General features: G+C 40.7%; 2 protein-coding genes across 8 annotated transcripts in view; one reads left to right on the plus strand and one right to left on the minus strand.

Moving 5' to 3' along the window:
* The window catches only part of cabin1 (calcineurin binding protein 1), a 48,964-nt gene extending 42,740 nt beyond the window's left edge, over positions 1-6,224 (minus strand). For 5 of the 7 annotated variants that reach the window (XM_054773371.1, XM_054773373.1, XM_054773372.1 and 2 more), the window contains exons 1-12: positions 6,076-6,224; positions 5,650-5,735; positions 5,473-5,565; positions 5,277-5,390; positions 4,076-4,210; positions 3,169-3,349; positions 2,955-3,084; positions 2,701-2,850; positions 949-1,238; positions 665-842; positions 358-491; positions 67-284 (exon numbers count right to left, since the gene is read on the minus strand). In XM_054773371.1, the coding sequence (XP_054629346.1) occupies positions 67-284; positions 358-491; positions 665-842; positions 949-1,238; positions 2,701-2,850; positions 2,955-3,084; positions 3,169-3,349; positions 4,076-4,210; positions 5,277-5,390; positions 5,473-5,565; positions 5,650-5,652 (1,626 nt within the window). In that variant the 5' untranslated portion in view covers positions 5,653-5,735; positions 6,076-6,224. Of the gene's footprint in view, positions 1-66; positions 285-357; positions 492-664; positions 843-948; positions 1,239-2,481; positions 2,505-2,700; positions 2,851-2,954; positions 3,085-3,168; positions 3,350-4,075; positions 4,211-5,276; positions 5,391-5,472; positions 5,566-5,649; positions 5,736-6,075 lie in introns of those variants that run through there. The other 2 variants (XM_054773369.1, XM_054773374.1) reach the window with 2 other exon arrangements.
* Positions 6,225-7,027: 803 nt separating this feature from the next.
* On the plus strand, positions 7,028-9,635 carry neflb (neurofilament light chain b). Its single transcript, XM_054773597.1, has 4 exons — positions 7,028-8,127; positions 8,246-8,370; positions 8,464-8,774; positions 8,990-9,635. Exons 1-4 carry the CDS (start codon positions 7,063-7,065, stop codon positions 9,142-9,144), a joined length of 1,656 nt encoding a protein of 551 aa, XP_054629572.1. The 5' UTR covers positions 7,028-7,062; the 3' UTR covers positions 9,145-9,635.
* Positions 9,636-18,921: the final 9,286 nt, after the last annotated feature.

Raw genomic sequence — 18,921 nt, forward strand, 5'->3', positions numbered from 1 at the left:
TGCTACTGTGTTTCTGAATTACAGGAAATACAAAAGCACATATTTACTCCGCTATCTTTCATTTACCCGGATATGTTGGTTACTACAGTCCCGCAACAAAGGGTTAGGAAGACCACAGCTGTGTTTCCTCCAAGCCTGGTAGACCTCCAGCACCACAGCAGTCAGACCAGGAGGCCACTTCTCCATGAACTTCTGACCCATGGCTTTCAGATAGCACAACATCAGGTCCAGTATTCCTCCATTGGTCATATTTCTCAGAAGGAAGTTATGAACATCCTGTTGTTCTACAAAGAAGAAAATGATTTGATAAAAAGGAAAGATGTGACAATCATAAACATCTATGAAAGCCAAGTGTACCAGATTCCATGTATTCAACTGCATCAACTGGAAGGGAGCTCCCATGTCGAGGCTGCATGTCCTCCTTCCCGTCACACTGTGTCTCAATATTACTCAGACTTTCATCTTCATTATCGGGATCAAACTTCTTTAGCCTTTAAGAAACCAGAGCATGGGTTTTTTAGTTCAACCCATCTGTTATAAAAGGAATAATTTGCTGCAACAGCAAGACAGTTAACAAATATCAATCAATACAACTGCATACAGTACAACACAAAAGAACAAACATACTGTAATTGACAGAGATATTATCAGAGATGATGGCTACCTAGAAGGAAGATACTTATAAAGTAATTCCTGGAAATCAATCTTCTCTTCCTTTTTACATTTAGTGTTCCGAACACGTGCAGAGCGCCGCTTGGCCGTCTCCCCGTTATCTTCTACCGTACGTTTCCTCTTTGGTGCTTTCTTTGCCTTGTCTGTCAGGCAAACATCCATAGCTGTAACTGCAAATAGGTACTATGTTAAAAGGCATATATAGTTTTAACAATAGTTTTTAAACAATAGTATTAGGCATCAAGAAAGAAAACAGCAGTTGTTTCTACAACTAACCAACAGATGCAGCTGCCGTAGTGATTTCCACAATGGAAATCTGTGTGGCAGGTTGAGAAAGCGCTGATGGCTCAGAGAGGACAGTAGGTGGCAGAGATGAGCTGGGGCTGCTGCTCAGCACAGTTGTCTGGACGGTGCTGATTGGACTGCAGGGTTCAGGAAGGTTTTGGAGGAGGTTTGGGTCACGGTATAACGATAAGTCGATCCTGCGTCCAAGACTCAGTCGTGGTGGCCCGCATGTAGTCTGATGTCTGTACATTGCCACAAGGCTTTCACCAACATGTTTCCACCTGTGTTTATACAACAGTCCCATGTCACATCAAATTGTGGAACCAGGTATTTGAAGTAAAACCCAGAATGTCCTGAAATACTGTACTTTAAACAGACACGATTATAGAAACACATGACACCTCCTGACTCCAAAATTGCCCACAGGTATGAGTGTGAATGGTTGTTTATCTTATGTGCCCTGCGATTGGCTGGCCAGTCCAGTGTGTACCCCGCCTCTCGCCCAAAATCAGCTGGGATAGGTTCCAGCATACCCCCGCGACCCTGGTGAGGATAAGCGGCATAGAAAATCGATGGATGGATGACACCTACTAAATCAATTCATTAGTGAACAACTATGGCTGTCAAATTAATAAAAAAAATTGTTATATCAGATTAAATCGGTTTTCAAATGAATACGGATTAATCACCATTTGCAACTATGTCTGAAATATCTCTAATATTTAGTACATTTTATTAACATATATCATTTATTGATTTTCTTTCTGGATGAATGGACAAGAATTTCCACAGGCAAACTATCAAATCTAGAGAAAGTCTTTCCAGAAGGATAGATGTTATGGTTGTAGTTTCTGCAGGTATAACTAACATACTAACTAACATAATCTTATCAATATTACCGCCATACTTTATCATTTCATCAAGTATTTGGTAAACATTTTTTCAGCATTCCAGGTAACAAATATTAAAACAAATCAAAAGTGGAACTTCTATGTGATAATCCGGCCTTAAACTTGCAGCAAGGTGGACACTAGTGAATATATGATTGTTGGACTACCTGAGTTTTGGACAGGTGCGATACTACACTGTGCACGTCTGATGGCACTCACAGAGTTCCAAAGAATGCTCAGGTCATTTTTGTGTATGCTCAGACACTTCAAAAATTTGGGGTAACATTGGTTGTCGCACTAGCACGTCACTCCAATTGATCTGTTTTATCGATCACCATCATCACGCATTAGTGGTGAGTACCAACACATTTTACACTTTACACCAGGGGTCACCAACGTTTTTCCTTGTGAGAGCTACTTTTACAAAATGAAAATGGCCAAGAGCTACTCATTTTTGTAACATTTATTTTCAGAGCTTATTTTAAACCCAAACAAAGCGAATATGCTTGTTTTACCACAACATTAACAAAATGCTGGTGTCCACAACTCACATTTTGTATTTCAGAATGCATTTCTTTCTACTGTTCTTTCATTATTAACTGAAAACCTGAATGAAAAGCAGGCTTGCGGGCACCTCATATGGTTGTGGGGGGCTACCTGGATTTAAAAAAAAAAAAAAAAAATCAGAAGCCAGACAAGCTAGCAGAAAAGTTTGAAAGGGTAGGAGTGAGCAGTGTGTCAAAAATAGACATTTTTATGGGCGACTGAATTGCACACAGATTTTCCCTATTCACCCATGAAAAGCGGGGAAATATTGTACTTCAAACAAAAAAAAAACAATTCAAAAACTTACGAGAGACAGCGGATGGGCTTAATCAGGACAAGATCAGGGGTGGGTTCGGTGTAAGAGAGAGCCTGTCTGCGTTTCCGTAAATCCAAAGCTTCTTCCACAATGGTCTTGTGTTCCTCTTCCTCCACTTCCACATAGTGAACAGACATATCACTGCATAAAAACACATATCACAAAATGGTTTCAAAGTGATATAGCTCATTCTAAGAGGTTTTTTTTAAATAAGTTAAAAAGAAGAGAACGACAACTGCAGTCACCATCTCTTGAACATCTGCATTGTGTCCCTTTTAAGACCGGGCTGTTCCTCAAAGATTTTCTCTTTCAACACCAGGCCTTTAGTGTAACAATGATCCTTTTCAAGGGCTTTACTGATGAAGTACAAACAACCTGGAATATTTATGCAGATGCTCATCATTTTTAGACATGTCATGTGAGAAAATAGCTAAGAGATGATGGCGATGTTTAACGCACAGGTGTAGTCACAGAGTGTGTAGAGAATAGTGATCAGGTTGTCCAGGCACGGCCAGTGGTCCGGGTTACAGTGCAATCCCTCCTCAAAGGCGTGCCGAGCTAGAGGAATACGCAACAGCCGCACGGCCACTTGGCCAATTTTGTACCACATGTTCACATCAGTGGAATCCAACAAAACAGCCTACAAAACACAGAAAAGATTATAAACAGGGTATGAACAACTTTAGAATGTTGAACAGTGACTCCATTGTAGTTAGAGCCTGACCGATATATCAGCGGGCCGATTTTGACTTATCACCGACTAATCAATATCAGCCAATATAGCGATATATAAACTTTTTTTTTTTTTGCTGCACGGAGATTCTGTCGCTCCCTTCCTGCGTGTGTGTCTTTGTGCTGCTCCCTGCCGGAGTACCTGGCCCCGCCCCTAACACGCAAGCACAACTCTTCCTGTCTCACTCACTCGACTGCTGCAGAGAATACGAGACAATGGTAAGCTGTGACTTTGTAAAACAATATAACACTACACTATACTGGATGACATCCCTGCGGACACGGCCTGTCAGGGCCCGTCACAAAGAACATTCTATTTTTTTTCACGCAAGTTTTACACAAATTTTACAGCATTTTAACTGTTGTGCATCTGTCAGATAAACAAAGATAGATGCAACTGTTAACCCACATGTCCACCATTAAAATAAGCTACACAGTGTCCCACTTCATTTCATACTTCCATTGCAGGATTTACAGGGGCTCATATATCGGCCGATACTGTATATCGGTGATAGGCCAATAGAGTATATCGGATATCAGCTTTTTTCAGCCCCCAATATCGGCACTGGCCCCAATAATCCCATATCGGTCGTGCTCTAATTGTAGTGGCTGTATCAATGCTTTATTGTTTGACCTCCAAGTAGAACTCCATTGCAGTATCAAGGTCATCTCGAGATGCAGCCATACTGGCCAAGTTTTTAAATGTGGAATACTTCAACATCAGTCCGGGATGCTTGAGACCCATGCTCTGATCTTCTGAGGGCATTGCCTAAAATAAGAGAAATAATCTATTGAGGCACTTAAATAGATGGACACAGTTTAAATAACAAACTAAATTGTGAATGTTTATTTTTTTAAACATTCAAAGTAAATGTATTCATTTATTTACAATTAACGCCATGTTCACACAAACGTGAATATTTTCAAAAACCTATATTAGCCCCACTCTGATGTTAAAATAAAATATCTCCATCTACAAAAGTGGTATTTAAAAAAAACACAAAAAAAAAACACATTCACCTACTGTCATGCGTATTTTGGCCAATCAAAAACCTGAAAAAGGAACCACAGGTGACTGTCGCCCCTTCTGATGCCCCAGTTGGACAATATAGTGACATATTAGATGTACAATGCTGTGTACTTTGAGACATCAAAAATGCATTTTTTTGTAATCACCCATGTGTGTTATACGTCACACATGCGCACGGATCTACCATTGCACGAAGTTAAATCAGCACCTGTAAGTCTATAACTTCATTACTCCTGTGCTTTTGTTAAATAAGATTTAAATACATGATATAATGTTGCACATTTCTTATGACACAAGTCAAAAAGCTCAGTTTTATATGGGGGCTGATGGGGGTAAACATGCAGCGACAAACCAGTCCAACACAGAAAGGACCCAAAACCAAAAACACACAAACAACATAAAGCAGATGCAACAGGAAATGCAACCACGTGAATGCTGCAAGATCAAAAACAAATGCAGAAGAAAAATGCTGCAAATACCGAAAATACACACAAACCCCAAAAACAGGACAGAAATACTGCATGTTTACGGAACAAAACAGAAATTATTAAGGCTCCCAGGGGAGCCAGACCTAAGGGATGTCTGTCTTTAGACATGAGACATGAGAGAGATGCCCATGAGAAAGTGGCTGACTTTTGAAGAGGTGGAATGAAAAGTTTTCTTTATGTCTTTGTTAAATGCACTGTGGGTCAGGCACTCCTGGTAGTCTGGTTTTGTCTGTGAACTTGCAGGATTTCTTTCATTGTTTGTGGTTTTATGGTCACCAAGTGTCATACTCCACAACTACTGTTGCATGCTACTTTACCTCTTTGAGAAGTGGTGTTTTAAGCAGCTCATGATACGCCTCAGCAGACTCCTCGAACTTGTCATGTTTCTGCAGATCTAAAGCTTTGTGATACAAAGCAAATGCTTCTGCTTCCTGAAGAAATTACAGAATAACATCAGCAAAATATTTGCAATATTGAGCAGGCATTGTATGGCTTGATTCACAGTGCCCGTACCTGTGCCTCTTTTGTTCTACTTTTTTTACTTCTCAGGGGGTCTTGAGACTCATCTGCAGCTGTCGAAGCCGCATTCAATGCTGCGATCCGAATCTGTAAAACGAGCCAAAGTCAGACGTTTATGTGTGGGGACTGCACAATTTTAATACCGTGCAGCCGTTCAATAAAGCACCTTACCATTTTTAGAACACAGATGATGTGCTATCTGAGAGCAGACCAACCACCTTTGCTTCTGTTCCTTGTTCAGCACCTCTTGGCTGGCTCTATTAACGAGTTGGCAAGGTTGATGCGACGCCAACAAATGTTACAGTCATTTGTGCTTGGATAGGTCAAATACAACACTACCGCTAATGTTAGCTAACCTGGCTCACGTCAATGAAAGTATAGCATAGTTAGCTTAGCTCTGCCAGGGAACACTTTTGGATTACAAATAAAAAGTCTCGCCAATCTCCGTTTAAGTAGTGGTGCTATAATTGTAACGAATAGAAATTCAACGTAGTAGGAACGACTAAAACATGGGTTCCATAATGTTGGCAGACGTAAATTTGGGATGGCCAGTGCTTCATTTACCGGTGGAATCTATCGGTAGAAAATCAGACTTACCATTCATTCCCACCTCGACAGGCACTATAGCTTTAATGTTAGTTTACTCAGGCAATATTCGCAACCATGATTTCAAATGGAGTACAAGCTTAACTAGAAACTTAATCAATTCATCAGCCTTTGTTGCTGCTCTTGTGAGTGAGCAGCATCTCAGCGGCGCCTGACGTAAGAAACTCACTAGTAAAGTCATCGCTCATTGGCCAATTTAGTAATCGCCTGGCCAATCATATATTAGCATATTGAGCAACGTTTTTCAAGTAAAAATATGTTTGAAACAGATGTATAATATTGCAGTGAACGAGTTTATTCGTAAATTAATTAATCAGAGATCGTTTTAACGACAATTCCGATAACAGCACACTGCCTTCGTGGTTTAGTATTCTGTAAAATTGAAAGTTTACAGAAAATCTGAAAAACAATAACACCGACTTAGTGTTTGACCTGCAAGACATTCTTAGGAAGGTAAAATGATCAACCTGCATAGTAATCAAACACCCACCAGAGGGCAAAAGTGTACAATAATCTTTGAAAGGGTCTTCTATTACAGTATTTGAGACTGTTTGGCTCCACTGCAAAAAGCCTCACCCCCATCAGTGGATTTAACTGTATTTACTGATAACATAGATACAATGATGTCCCCTGTATGTTTTTTTCTCCTTAACAACCAACATTTTATGATTTCGCCGGATAACACGTTTTTAATAACATAATGGAATCGCCTGCAGTTTTAGAAGTAACACTGGGTTTTGTCCTCGGTGACCCTTTCTTGTTGCAGTGCCTCTGCCACTCACATACATCATCACCCCACCTCTCTCTCTTGGCGGAGACTGGTTTGCTGGCTCCATTATCAATTCCTTTTGTCAGCATGCCTGCAAAAAGCATCTTACGTCACAGTCATTACAGGCTCTATAAAAGCCAGTGTAATGCAGAATCACTGCGCAGTTGACACAGCTACATCTCAAGACAGAGAGCAGATTGTCTCAAGTCATGACTTCCTCTGGCTTCGACCTTTATTTCCCTTCTACTTACAAGAGGAGAGTGGTTGTGCGAAGTGCGGGATATGGATCTAGTGGAGGTGCAGAGTCAAGGGCTGCATACGCCAGTCACTCTGCCCCACCGCCTTATGCATCGTCATACAGAATTTTTCCTACATACGGTCGAGCTACCCCCAGTTCTTTCCTGCTCTCTACTCCGGGGTCGACAGTTGCCACAGGGCTGCGCCTTGACCAAGCAGCACAAGTCACCTCTGAATTCAAACGATTAAGGACCCAGGAGAAGGCTGAGCTGCAAGACCTCAATGACCGCTTTGCAAGCTTCATTGATCGGGTTCATGAACTGGAGCAGCAAAACAAATTTCTGGAGACTGAACGCCTGCTGCTCAGGCAGCGTCAAATAGAGCCATCAAACCTGCGGGCCCTTTATGATCACGAGATCCGCCAGCTAAATGCTGCAGTGGATGAGGCCCGTCATGACAGACAAGCTGCCGAACACCACAGGGATGAGATGGAGGGCTTGTTGAAGAACCTGCAAAAGCAGTATGAGGATGAAGTGCTTGGTAGGGAGGAAGCAGAGGGCAGGCTTATGGATGCCAGGAAGGAGGCAGATGAGGCAGCCATGGAACAAGTGGAACTTGAGAAAAGAGTTGAAATCCTGCTGGATGAGCTGGCCTTCCTGAAGCGTCTCTGCGAGAGTGAAATTGCAGAACTCCAGGCCCAAATACAATACAGCACAGAGGTGTCAGTGGAGATGAATGTTGTTAAACCTGACCTATCAGTCGCTCTGCGGGACATCCGAGCCCAATATGAGACGTTGGCACAACGCAATCGGCAGTCAGCGGAGGAGTGGTTCTGCAACAAGATGAATGTGATGGCGGTAGGCACTGCTCGCAATACAGAGAGCGTGCGTAATGTCAAAGACGAGGCTGGTGAATATCGCAGGCAGATCAAAAATAGGACGTTGGAGATTGATGCCTGCAGAGAGATAACCCAAGCTCTGGAAAACCAACTGCAGGAAGTGGAGGAGAAACAGAGTGCTGAGATTTCTGCACTGCAGGTGAGAAACTGAAAGACAGTGTTGCTACAAGGACTATAATATTAAAGATGATTTAAATCCGTTCCTAAATTGAATGTGAATTGTATACAATAATGTACAATTTTATTTTCCAACACAGGATGCAATAAAGGAATTGGAGGAAGAATTGAGAGCAAACAAGAATGACATGGCTCGCTACTTGAAAGATTATCAGGATCTCTTGAATGTGAAGATGGCTTTGGATATTGAAATTGCAGCCTACAGGTCATATTTGTACACACTGTATGATTTTTGAGAAATGAATGCCACTAATAATTATATTTCCATGCTGTGTGTGTGTTTTTATTTCAACATTAGAAAGCTGCTTGAAGGAGAAGAGAACCGCTTAGATCGCTGTGGCCAGAAGTCCTCTGTTGTTTACTCTCAAACTATGTTTGCTGGTGCACCTCCTGGAAGAACTGTGGTCTCTATGCAATCCCAATTGCATTCTGCCGCTCCATACCTACTGACCCCCCGCTTGTATAGATCAACAATTCCCACCGAGGAGAAAATATCTGCAAGTGATGCACAGCAAGCGGAGGCGAGCCCTCCTCAAGAAGAAGAGGACAAAACAATGGAGGAGGGAGGGGAAGCTGAAGAAGAGGGAACGGATGAAGCTGAGGGGGAAGGTGAGTATGTTTTATTTATCAGAGTGTTCATATACGGGTATAAACTCACTGGCTAAAACACTGCACAATGTAACGAATAATGTAATGAATAATTTCCAAATAACCATCATCAATTTTGAGGGACACGGTCACAGTGATGTTGATTTAATTCTTATATATATTGTAGTACACATCATACTGTCATATTGTAATAATAATCTTGTTTATTCCTGAAGAATATGAGGCAGAGGAGTCCGCCAGAGAGGGTAACAAAGAAGAAGAGAACAAATCTGATCAGAAAGAGGATGGCGAGGACGGTGAAGATGAGAAGGAAGAAAGTGAAATGGAAGTGGAAGAAGAGGCTGACGACAAAAACGGCAAAGTCGAGTAGCCTACTGTTTCATGTTTGTATGCTACAGCTGAAGAAAGTCCTATCTGTTGCATGTACACTCATTATCAAATCTATGAGAATGTCACAAGGATCAAAACTAAAAAATCTTTATGGAGATTTGTTTGCAAGCACCTTTGTGCTGTTGCGTCAGAATATGCCTGAAAGCTCATGCAATAGAGTCATACTGTCTACTCGCAATCCATAATGTGTTGCAATAATAAAGCCGTGAAGCCTTATAAACCTGAAGCTTGTGCAGTGTTTTTAATTTTTTGTTATACAAATAAAATGTTTGGTAAAACACAAGGTCTGTTTTCCAAATTAAAACGTTCCCTTGTACCATGCTAATATAAAACTGAAAAATGGCCAAACATATTTTCATGTCAAGGTGCTTTGAAAAGTGCCTTATTTTTGCCCCATGGATAATGAATAGAATACTCTACCCTCCCCTCCAAAAACGTTGGAAGGGAGTGTATATGGCATATATAGTATAAAATGAGATTGTGTTCTGATTGTTCAGCTGCCGAGAAGTTTGAGATTTTGCATGACTCAGCTTAACTGAATAAAGCAGCAAAGTAAAAGAGGTGTTGTGTTTATTTTGAGTCAGCGTATCATTGTTCTGATATATCTCTAGTCTGTCTGATCACTGAGCTGACGTCAGTGTTTTTCTTTCATGTCTCACCCTCATCCTCTTCCCTGTCTATAAACCGACTCACACTGAAACCTTTATGACTCAGCTAGTGCACTGCACCAGTGAATCTGTCCAAGTGTCAGCTCTTGCAGGACAGCCAGGAATGGAAATTTCATTATTTCATTAGGGAGGGGACAGAGATGGGGGGTGGGGGACGCTGGATATTTGGAGGAGAAATGACTAAGGGAGGAGCAGCAGAGACATATCTCATTGCATTAAACCTTGACAGAGGGCAGACTGTTTTATTTCCAGAAAAAAGATGTCAGGTTTTCCTTTCGGCATCTGCAGAGGCTCAATCTATATCAGCTAAATAAATAACACGCTCAATATCTTTTCTTATTACACCCCCTGAGAAATTAAATAGAGTTTGAGCATGTGCAGAACACACAAACAACACGTATAAAGGTACGTTTGGTGCATTTATGAAATATTGACGCAGAGCCCGCATTCGACATGACAATGACTTGAACTACACTGCATGTGTCTCCTCTTTCTCGTTGTCCACTTTGTCCTTGGTTTACCCCGCCCTGAGCCAAACAACATGATCAGCCTCCTTCTGTGTGGCATTGGCCATTCCAGCAGAGCACTCAATTTAATCATCAGAAATACTACTTTCAAAGAGTTTGGCTGCACCCACCCTTTTTGCCACTCAAAGCAATAGCAATATGCTAAATGTTTTCCTATTGATTAAAACACTCAAGCAGACTAATGATGCTCTTCAAGCTGGATTCAAATACATAAACCACGAGCAGAGTACTAAAAGTGGAGCTGAGCTCTTTGTGGATAAATACACATCTTTTCAGCTAAATCACTGGGCCCCACTTTTTAGAAAGCTAAGGTCATCATTTATAGCCCCACAAATTCTCACATGTTTGGTCCAAAACATATAGTGCATTTTTTAGTTTTTGTTTTTTTCCCCCAAAAGTAGGCAGTTTTTTTCCGCAGTAAGTCGGTAATCATTTATAAATACGTGATAACACAGGTAAAATCTGCAGCATACATGTACCACTGTTAGTGTACCACTGTTAGAAAAGCCTACAATTTTTTACATGTTTATGTTTATGTTTGGGTGGAGAAAAGTGTCAGGTGTGATGTGTGATAGAAGAGTTTCAGCTAAAATGAAAGGAAAGGTGTACAAAACTGTGGTGAGACCAGCGATGTTGTTTGGTCTAGAGACAGTGTCAATGAGGAAAAGACAGGAGACAGAGCTGGAGGTAGCAGAGATGAAGATGCTGAGGTTCTCTCTGGGAGTGACCAGGAAGGATAGGATCAGGAATGAGTACATCAGAGGGACAGCACATGTTCGAGGTTTTGGAGATACTGTAAAGTCAGAGAGGCCAGACTGAGATGGTTTGGACATGTCCAGAGCAGAGATAGGGAATATATACAGTAGGTAGAAGGATGCTGAGTTTTGAACTGCAGGAGGCCTAGAGGAAGACCAAAGAGGAGGTTTATGGATGTAGTGAAAGAGGACATGAAGGTAGTTGGTGTGAGAGAAGAGAATGCAGAAGACAGGGTTAGATGGAGGCAATTGATTCGCTGTGGCGACCCCTGAAGGGAAAAGCTGAAAGGAGAAGAAGAAGTATGTTTTTATGCTTCAATGATAATGTTTTTAATGTGTTCAAGTTTAAGTGTGTGAGGCATATTGTGAGGAGGGTCGTGAAGCTAAATTTAACGCAATAATTACATTACATTTAACAATCACTCAGCTCACTCAGATGAGAATGTCAACGTCAAGCTAGCAGCAGGCTTCGCAGGGGGAGCGAGTCATGTCAAAAATATAAATTTTTCTGCGTGTCCATATTACTCGCTGATTTTTGTCATTTGTTAGTGGTCTGTGTACTGTAGTCAGTGTACTATAGTCGACTTTTGTATATAATCTCAATGTAAGGCTCTGTCAAACCTTTAAACATTTACCTCATCCAATGGCTATAGTCTAAATTAATTTAAACAAGAAACAAGAAATACAGTATGTTAGACTGGAAAGATCCTCTATATGACAGAAGCATCTGTTTTTAAGGAAATACTGCAAAAATGCTCATCAAAGATCCTCTATACAGGAAGGCTACACATTTTTAAGGACTCACAGCAAAACGGAATGCTCTGCTGTTTTTAAGGATGGTGAGCCAAAGATGTTCTATATGAAAGGAACACTGCTGTTTTTAAGAACATATTCATTGCAAAAAAGCTAGTGAAAGATTTTCTGTATGACAGCACTGTTTTTAGGAATCTGCTGCAAAGATGTTGGAACACACGTAAACAAGATGGCCGCGGCGCTCCGTCACATACACACAAATGGAGAGGCGACAGTGCACAGGTACACGGCGGGAGACAACTATAACGCAGAGCGACTTGTGAGGTCTGATTTTTTTGAGGAGGCATTTTCATGATGCCTGCGGCAAAATGTAGGAAGACAAGACAAGGACGCAAGAGGACACAAGCCAGTGTCTTATTATGCCGGTCCCAAGCCCGGATAAATACAGAGGGTTGTGTCAGGAAGGGCATCCAACGTAAAACCTTTGCCAAATCAAACATGCGAATAAAACCTATGAACGACCGCCATCTGTGCTGTTGACCTACATGGTGCCGGAAATTGGACTACAGTTGGTCGAAGAAGGAGAGGAGGAAAGTGTGTCCGTAGGAAGAGAGAGAAGAGGAACGCTAAGAGTATAGGACTGAGAGTAGGGACATTGAATGTTGGAACTATGACAGGAAAAAGGTGGAGAGTTTGGTTGACATGATGCAGAGAAGGAAGGTAGACATACTGTGTCTAGGAGACCAGGTGGAAAGCTAGCAAGGCGAGAAGTTTAGGAGCAGGATTCAAGTTGTTCTACCATGGTGTAGATAGGAAGAGAAATGGAGTAGGAGTTATCTTGAAGGAGGAGTTTGTTAGGAATGTCCTGGAGGTAAAAAGAGTGTCAGAGTGATGAGTCTGAAGCTAGAAATCGAAGGTGTGATGGTCAGTGTTGTTAGTGGGTATGTTCCACAGGTAGGATGTGAGCTGGAGGAGAAGGAGAAATTCTGGTTGGACTTGGATGAAGTGATGCAGAGCATACCTAGAAGAGAGAGAGTTGTCATTGGTGCAGACTTCAATGGACATGTTAGGTAGGAAACAGAGGTGATGAGGAGGCAATGGGCAGGTTTGGTATCCAGGAGAGGAATGCAGAAGGACAGATTGTGGTAGACTTTGCAAAAAGGATGGAAATGACTATAGTGAATACTTTCTTCCAGAAGAGGCAGGAACATAGGGTGACCTATAAGAGTGGAGGTAGGAGCACACAGGTAGACTACAGGAGTGTATACAGAGAAAGAGGTTAGCTAAGAAGAAGTGGGACACTGAGAGGACTGAGGAGAGTAGACAGGAGTACAGGGAGATGCAGCGTAAGGTGAAAGTAGAGGTAGCAAAGGCCAAACAAGGGGCTTATGATGACTTGTTTGCTAGGTTGGATAGTAAGGAGGGAGAGACTGATCTATACAGGTTGGCAAGACAGAGAGACAGATATGGGAAGGACGTGCAGCAGGTTAAGGTGATTAAGGATTGGGATGGAAGTCTATTGACAAGTGCCAGTGGTGTGATGGGAAGATGGAAAGAATACTTTGAAGAGCTGATGAACGTGGAAAATGAGAGAGAACAAAGACTAGAAGAGGTGACTTTTGTGGACCAGGATGTAGCAAAGATTAGTCAGGATGAAGTGAGGAGGGCATTGAAGAGGATGAAGAGTGGAAAGGCCGTCGGTCCTGATGATATACCTGTAGAGGTTTGGAAGTGTCTAGGAGAGGTGGCAGTAGAGTTTCTGACTGGGTTGTTCAGCAGGATCTTAGATAATGAAAAGATGCCTGAGGAATGGAGGAGAAGTATGCTGGTGACCATTTTTAAGAACAAGGGAGATGTGCGGAGCTGTGGCAACTACAGAGGAATAAAGCTGATGAGCCATACAATGAATTTATGGGAAAGAGTAGTTGAAGCTAGACTAAGGGCAGAAGTGAGCATTTGTGAGCAGCAGTATGGTTTCATGCCAAAAAAAGAGTACTACAGAGGCAGTATTTGCTTTGAGGATGTTAATAGAGAAGTACAGAGAAGTCCAGACGGAGCTGCATTGTGTTTTTGTAGATCTGGAGAAAGCTTATGACAGGGTGCCCACAGAGGAACTGTGGTATTGTATGAGGAAGTCTGGAGTGGCAGAGAAGGATGTTAGAGCGGTGCAGGACATGTATGAGGACTGTAAGACAGTGGTGAGGTGTGCTGTAGGTGTGACAGAGGAGTTCAAGGTGGAGGTGGGACTGCATCAGGGATCAGCTCTAAGTCCCTTCTTGTTCGCTATGGTGATGGACAGACTGACAGACGAGGCTAGACAGGAATCTCCATGGACAATGAGGTTTGCAGATGACATTGTGATCTGCAGTGAGAGCAGGGAACAGGTGGAGGAGAAGCTAGAGAGGTGGAGGTTTGCCCTGGAAAGGAGAGGAATGAAGGTAACAGCTACCAGCAAAACCAAGAATAGCGCCATGTTCACAACAATAACACAATAATAACAGTCACTAATACTTTAAGTATTACTGACAGCCATCCATGTTTAGCTAGCAATTCACATTGAGAACAGCCTACAAGCACAGCAAACAAACACAGCTATGAAAGCACGCTAACAAAGTGACATAGTCACAATTACCCAAGAATAACATTCACTGATATTATGCTGTGATGAGTATGATCTGTTTTACTAGCAGTAATAGCTCAGCTCTATTATGCTTACTGCACAGAGGTGAAGACGAGTGACAGTGATTGTTGTTTAGCTAGCAATTTGGCACGAAAACCAATATTATTTATGGAATCACAGGAGTGCCAAAATTAAAAGGAAATACGCGTGGAAAGACAAAGAGAATCAATAATAAAAAAATACAAATGTAGTCATATTCTTTTTCAATGTTGTCATTGCTTTTCCCATTTTGTCATTGTTTTTTTCTGTATCGTCTTTGTTTTTTCCATTTTGGTGTTGCTTTTCCTGCTTTTCACACCATATCTTGTACATGTTGACGATTATAATATTTTATTTGTTTATTTTTTGTCATTTAAATTTAGTTCACTTTCTTTTTTAAAAAAGAAAGAAACGTGTTGAAAAATATATCAAAACAGGAGTTAAAAATGACAGCGATTAGGAAGAGGAAGAAATAAAAATGTAAATAGAAGTAAAATTTAGCAAAAAAATAGGAATGCGTTATTAATAAAAAAAAAAATAAAAAAGTGAAAACATTAAAATAAAAACAAGTAAAGCAATGGCATTGACAATAATGAATGCATCAATGAATGAAATGTATTGCTTTAATACAAATAGTTTAATTTGGCATAGTTTAGTCTTGTTTATTAATCAATGTTGTTATAGGCAATTGTTGATGAGTTGTGTCTTTTATTTTCCTTGTGGACGAGATGTCATCTCCACTACATGGGGCCTTGTAATCAGTAAAACAAAGACGTTTTGCTACATTTAACCCAAATAGATACATCTCTTGTGGATAACTAAGAGTTTGAATGCTACTTGATCCGCTTCAAATGGCAATTTAATCATGTTACGTTTCAAAAGGATGGTGTAGACAGAAAAACAATGTGTTGGAATTAAGTTTGAAATATATTCTATGAGCTGGAGTACTAGCAGCAGAGTCTTACATTGCCTTGCAGTTTGATGCAAGGAATGGCCTTTGAATTATTAATTAAGTTGATACTGAGCTGAAATTGTCTGACAATAGAATCCAGTAATTCAGGAAACATACAATGCCATTGATGGAAACATTGCTGCACTACATTACTTAATTTTTACTTAAGAAAAACCCTTTACACAATTGGACAAATGATGCTTTCATTGTGAAAGGTGCACTTGCAGTTGTGGTTATTCAGCTGCTGTTGGGTGTGTCCAGCACTAAAAGAAACACACTGCACCAGACCAAGTCCAGACAGTGATGGCAGCCATGCTGCCTGGTTTTGCACAGGCAGGCTTTTGTTCCATCAAGAAAAGGATGCCTTTGATAAGAGTTTTGGCTCCCTCTGTTGAGCTCAGTGAAACCCGTAATTAAATGAGTGTGCAGACAAGCCTTTGTGTTGGCCAGGAAGACTGACACTGTTTATGTTCAATACTATTTAACGATGAAAAGCAATATTTTGCTTTCTATGGTGTGTTTTCAGGTGCTCCGAATGTGTCCATTAGAAAGGTTCTAAATATTCACCATGGATACAAATAGGGAGCGTATAAGACTGTGAAACCTGTGAATACAAAAGAAGCTTAATAGGATTTGCAGCAGATGCCAGATTCTTTAATAAAACCTAAGTAAATCAGGACTAAAAGTCAATAACAATCAAATGCTGCCTCAAGATGTGCTGTCACCAAGCATTGCCTGATCAAACTGTTACCAGACAGGTGAATAGTAAACTCCAGCTTGATTTAGTCTCTTTGTGGACTCATCAGTCTGGTTGTTTTTGTCTGAGGGCAAGAAACTCAGTGAACAAAGTTAGTGCTGTGTGGGTTTTTTTTTTTTTTGTCTTTTTTGCTTTCAGTGGGGCACTCACAATTTCGAAAACTGTAATACTCTCTCTTATTGTCTGTCATGCTACCAACTTCTTTCAACTGAAACTTACAATTGCAATTTACTACATAAAACTCCACAATATACTTGATAATATTAAAATTAGAAAGGCTTGGTTCTTATTCAAGGTCACACAAGTGCACAGCCACTTGCTGCTATAGACAACATCACATGCAACAGTCATGTGAATTGTGCTGTTTCCTTGGCAGCCTGGAGCTTCACTGCACCACACAGAAGACAAAAGACGGGAAAGATGGATCAGGAAAACCACCAGAGAAGGTAATAGTGAGACTCTAAGGAAATCAATCCCAAACAACATGTTGATAATTATTACAATTGAATCTTTACTTTGTGGGAAAAAAAAAGAATTAATGTAGATTTTTTTTTTTACTATAGCAACCATCTGCTGAAGCATTGCCTAACTTACATTGTATGCAAGAATGTCACACATATTTGCATTCTTGCACAATTCTTGATTTCTACATGACTGGGACTTGTTGGTGAAGCTTGTCCTTATTCCCGACAGAGCCTTCATATCAGGGCGCCCCTGGCCAAATTATAATGACTGTATTATGAACAGCTAGGGGGCTGCCAAGAATTCTGGGCCCCATGAAAAAAAATCACATTCGGCTCCCCCCGGCAGCTGTGGTCACCACATCTTTAGGACCTAACTGACCCATTAAAAGCTATTTTTATACTATTTGACTTGAACCTGAATTTACTTAAATGCATGTTTTGGAGTACGTACATTGCATGTTCTGCGTGCAGGGACGGGTGGCACTGCTTCTTATACTACAATACTGATGCATGATATCCATCAATGTCTGAATGATACTATTTATTTTTAGTGACTCTGTAGAACGACATTATAGCTTAGAGTCACTCAGACACAGAACTATGATAATTGATAGAATAAAGGTAAAAAATTCAGGTTTTCTTAGTGACCACCTACTGTGTGCAGTAGCGTTGAGTAGTCAGGTGGTGGCAATAGTGTATTCGTTTTGCAGATGTTAGTTGTTAGTTTTTCCCAAAGATCAAAGGAACCCACAGCAAATCTTTACTTTTCAGGTTTAGTTTGAGAAAGCACTACAATTGATCTGAAGTGAAAAGTGTCAAAGCATTTCTTGTGTACACTCACAATAAATTTACTCACCCAGATCAAACAAAAATAGTTCACAGAAATCTCCTGACTTGAAGTCATAGCCTTTAAAATGCTTATAAAAATACTACTTCAAACTGCAAACTGCAAGGGTTTTCGGATGAGTTTAGTTTATGTGTTTGAATAGCTGCTCGATAAGAATGCAAACCATTGCTTTCCTGTCATGGGTGGTGTAAAATTGTGAAAAAAAGATTGAAATAATGCTTTTCCCCCATTACCTTTCCACTTATTCTACCCCTTTGTGAAATACTGCAATACTATTCAATAACAGCCTCTCAGTAATTTGTTTTTGTCACATGTGTAGCCTTCCTAATTGCAATCGGCTGTATTTTAAAGCAGACAGATCACTCAATAGATGGAAAAAAGTACTCTGACCTGTCAGGGGGAGCAACAAAAGCATCGGGTGGCTAAACATTACTGACAGCACCATTTGGCAGGAGGAAAAAAAAGATACACAAGACAGGCAAACAAAAGGCTAAGAGGACATCCAGACTTCTACCAACAGCTGGAAAATACTTGCATGAGTAGGGAAAAGGCCATGAGTGTGTCTTGTAATATGCAGACAATGATTAGGCAGCATTAAGCAAATGGCCTCACTGACAGACATGTTAAACACTGCTGTTCTGGCCATGCATATGTGTTATTTTCATCTATTAATTGGGTTGCAGTTGAAACATCTCTCCAATTATTTCCTGTAGGGCCTCGTGACAGGGTGCGCATCTGTTTGCAATTATGAGAGGCATTTGAAATTAAAAACAATAACCTGTTTTTATGACCAATCAGAGCTGCAAATTATTGTCTCCGTTGTCTGATAGTTTGCCACTGAAAACAGAACCAACACCATCAGGGCAGCAAAAGGGGAACGGTTTGGTCTTAATGTCATTTTCCAGGTCTTCAACAAGATAATTTGCCCTGAGGTGTGTGTCTGTGGGAGGTAATTTTGTGGGAAGTGCAGTCCAACTTTCATACTTGAAGGATATTACTTTGCATCATTGAAAAAATGTCCCAATTGTAATTGATCGGCTTGTCATTATCGACAGATGTAGGTACAGATGCCTTGTTTTGGTGGTGGAATCAATATTATTTGAAATTGCATTATGGGTAGCTGGAACAATTTTTCCTTTTGGATTATGTAATCAAACATTATGACTAATTGGATTGTAGATATCTGAAATGGGACTTCTTTCCTCAAAAGATCTCATTTGCAGATGTAATTGCAGATATATGACATCTGAAATCCCACTACTCATGAATGCAATAGGAATGCTTTTATCTTATATTAAGTAGGCTTGCCAGTGAGGGATATATAAAATGTTAATTTCAGGAATAGAATTGAATTATAGAAAATACACATCCAGTC

This window comes from Dunckerocampus dactyliophorus, chromosome 4, assembly GCF_027744805.1.
Source record: "Dunckerocampus dactyliophorus isolate RoL2022-P2 chromosome 4, RoL_Ddac_1.1, whole genome shotgun sequence".
NCBI lineage: Eukaryota > Metazoa > Chordata > Actinopteri > Syngnathiformes > Syngnathidae > Dunckerocampus > Dunckerocampus dactyliophorus.

Coding starts and splice junctions, on each gene's coding strand:
- neflb (XM_054773597.1), top strand. CDS start 7,063: ATGACTTCCTCTGGCTTCGACCTTTATTTCCCTTCTACTTACAAGAGG. Junction 8,128..8,245: donor CTGAGATTTCTGCACTGCAG/GTGAGAAACTGA, acceptor TTTCCAACACAG/GATGCAATAAAGGAATTGGA. Junction 8,371..8,463: donor ATTGAAATTGCAGCCTACAG/GTCATATTTGTA, acceptor TTTCAACATTAG/AAAGCTGCTTGAAGGAGAAG.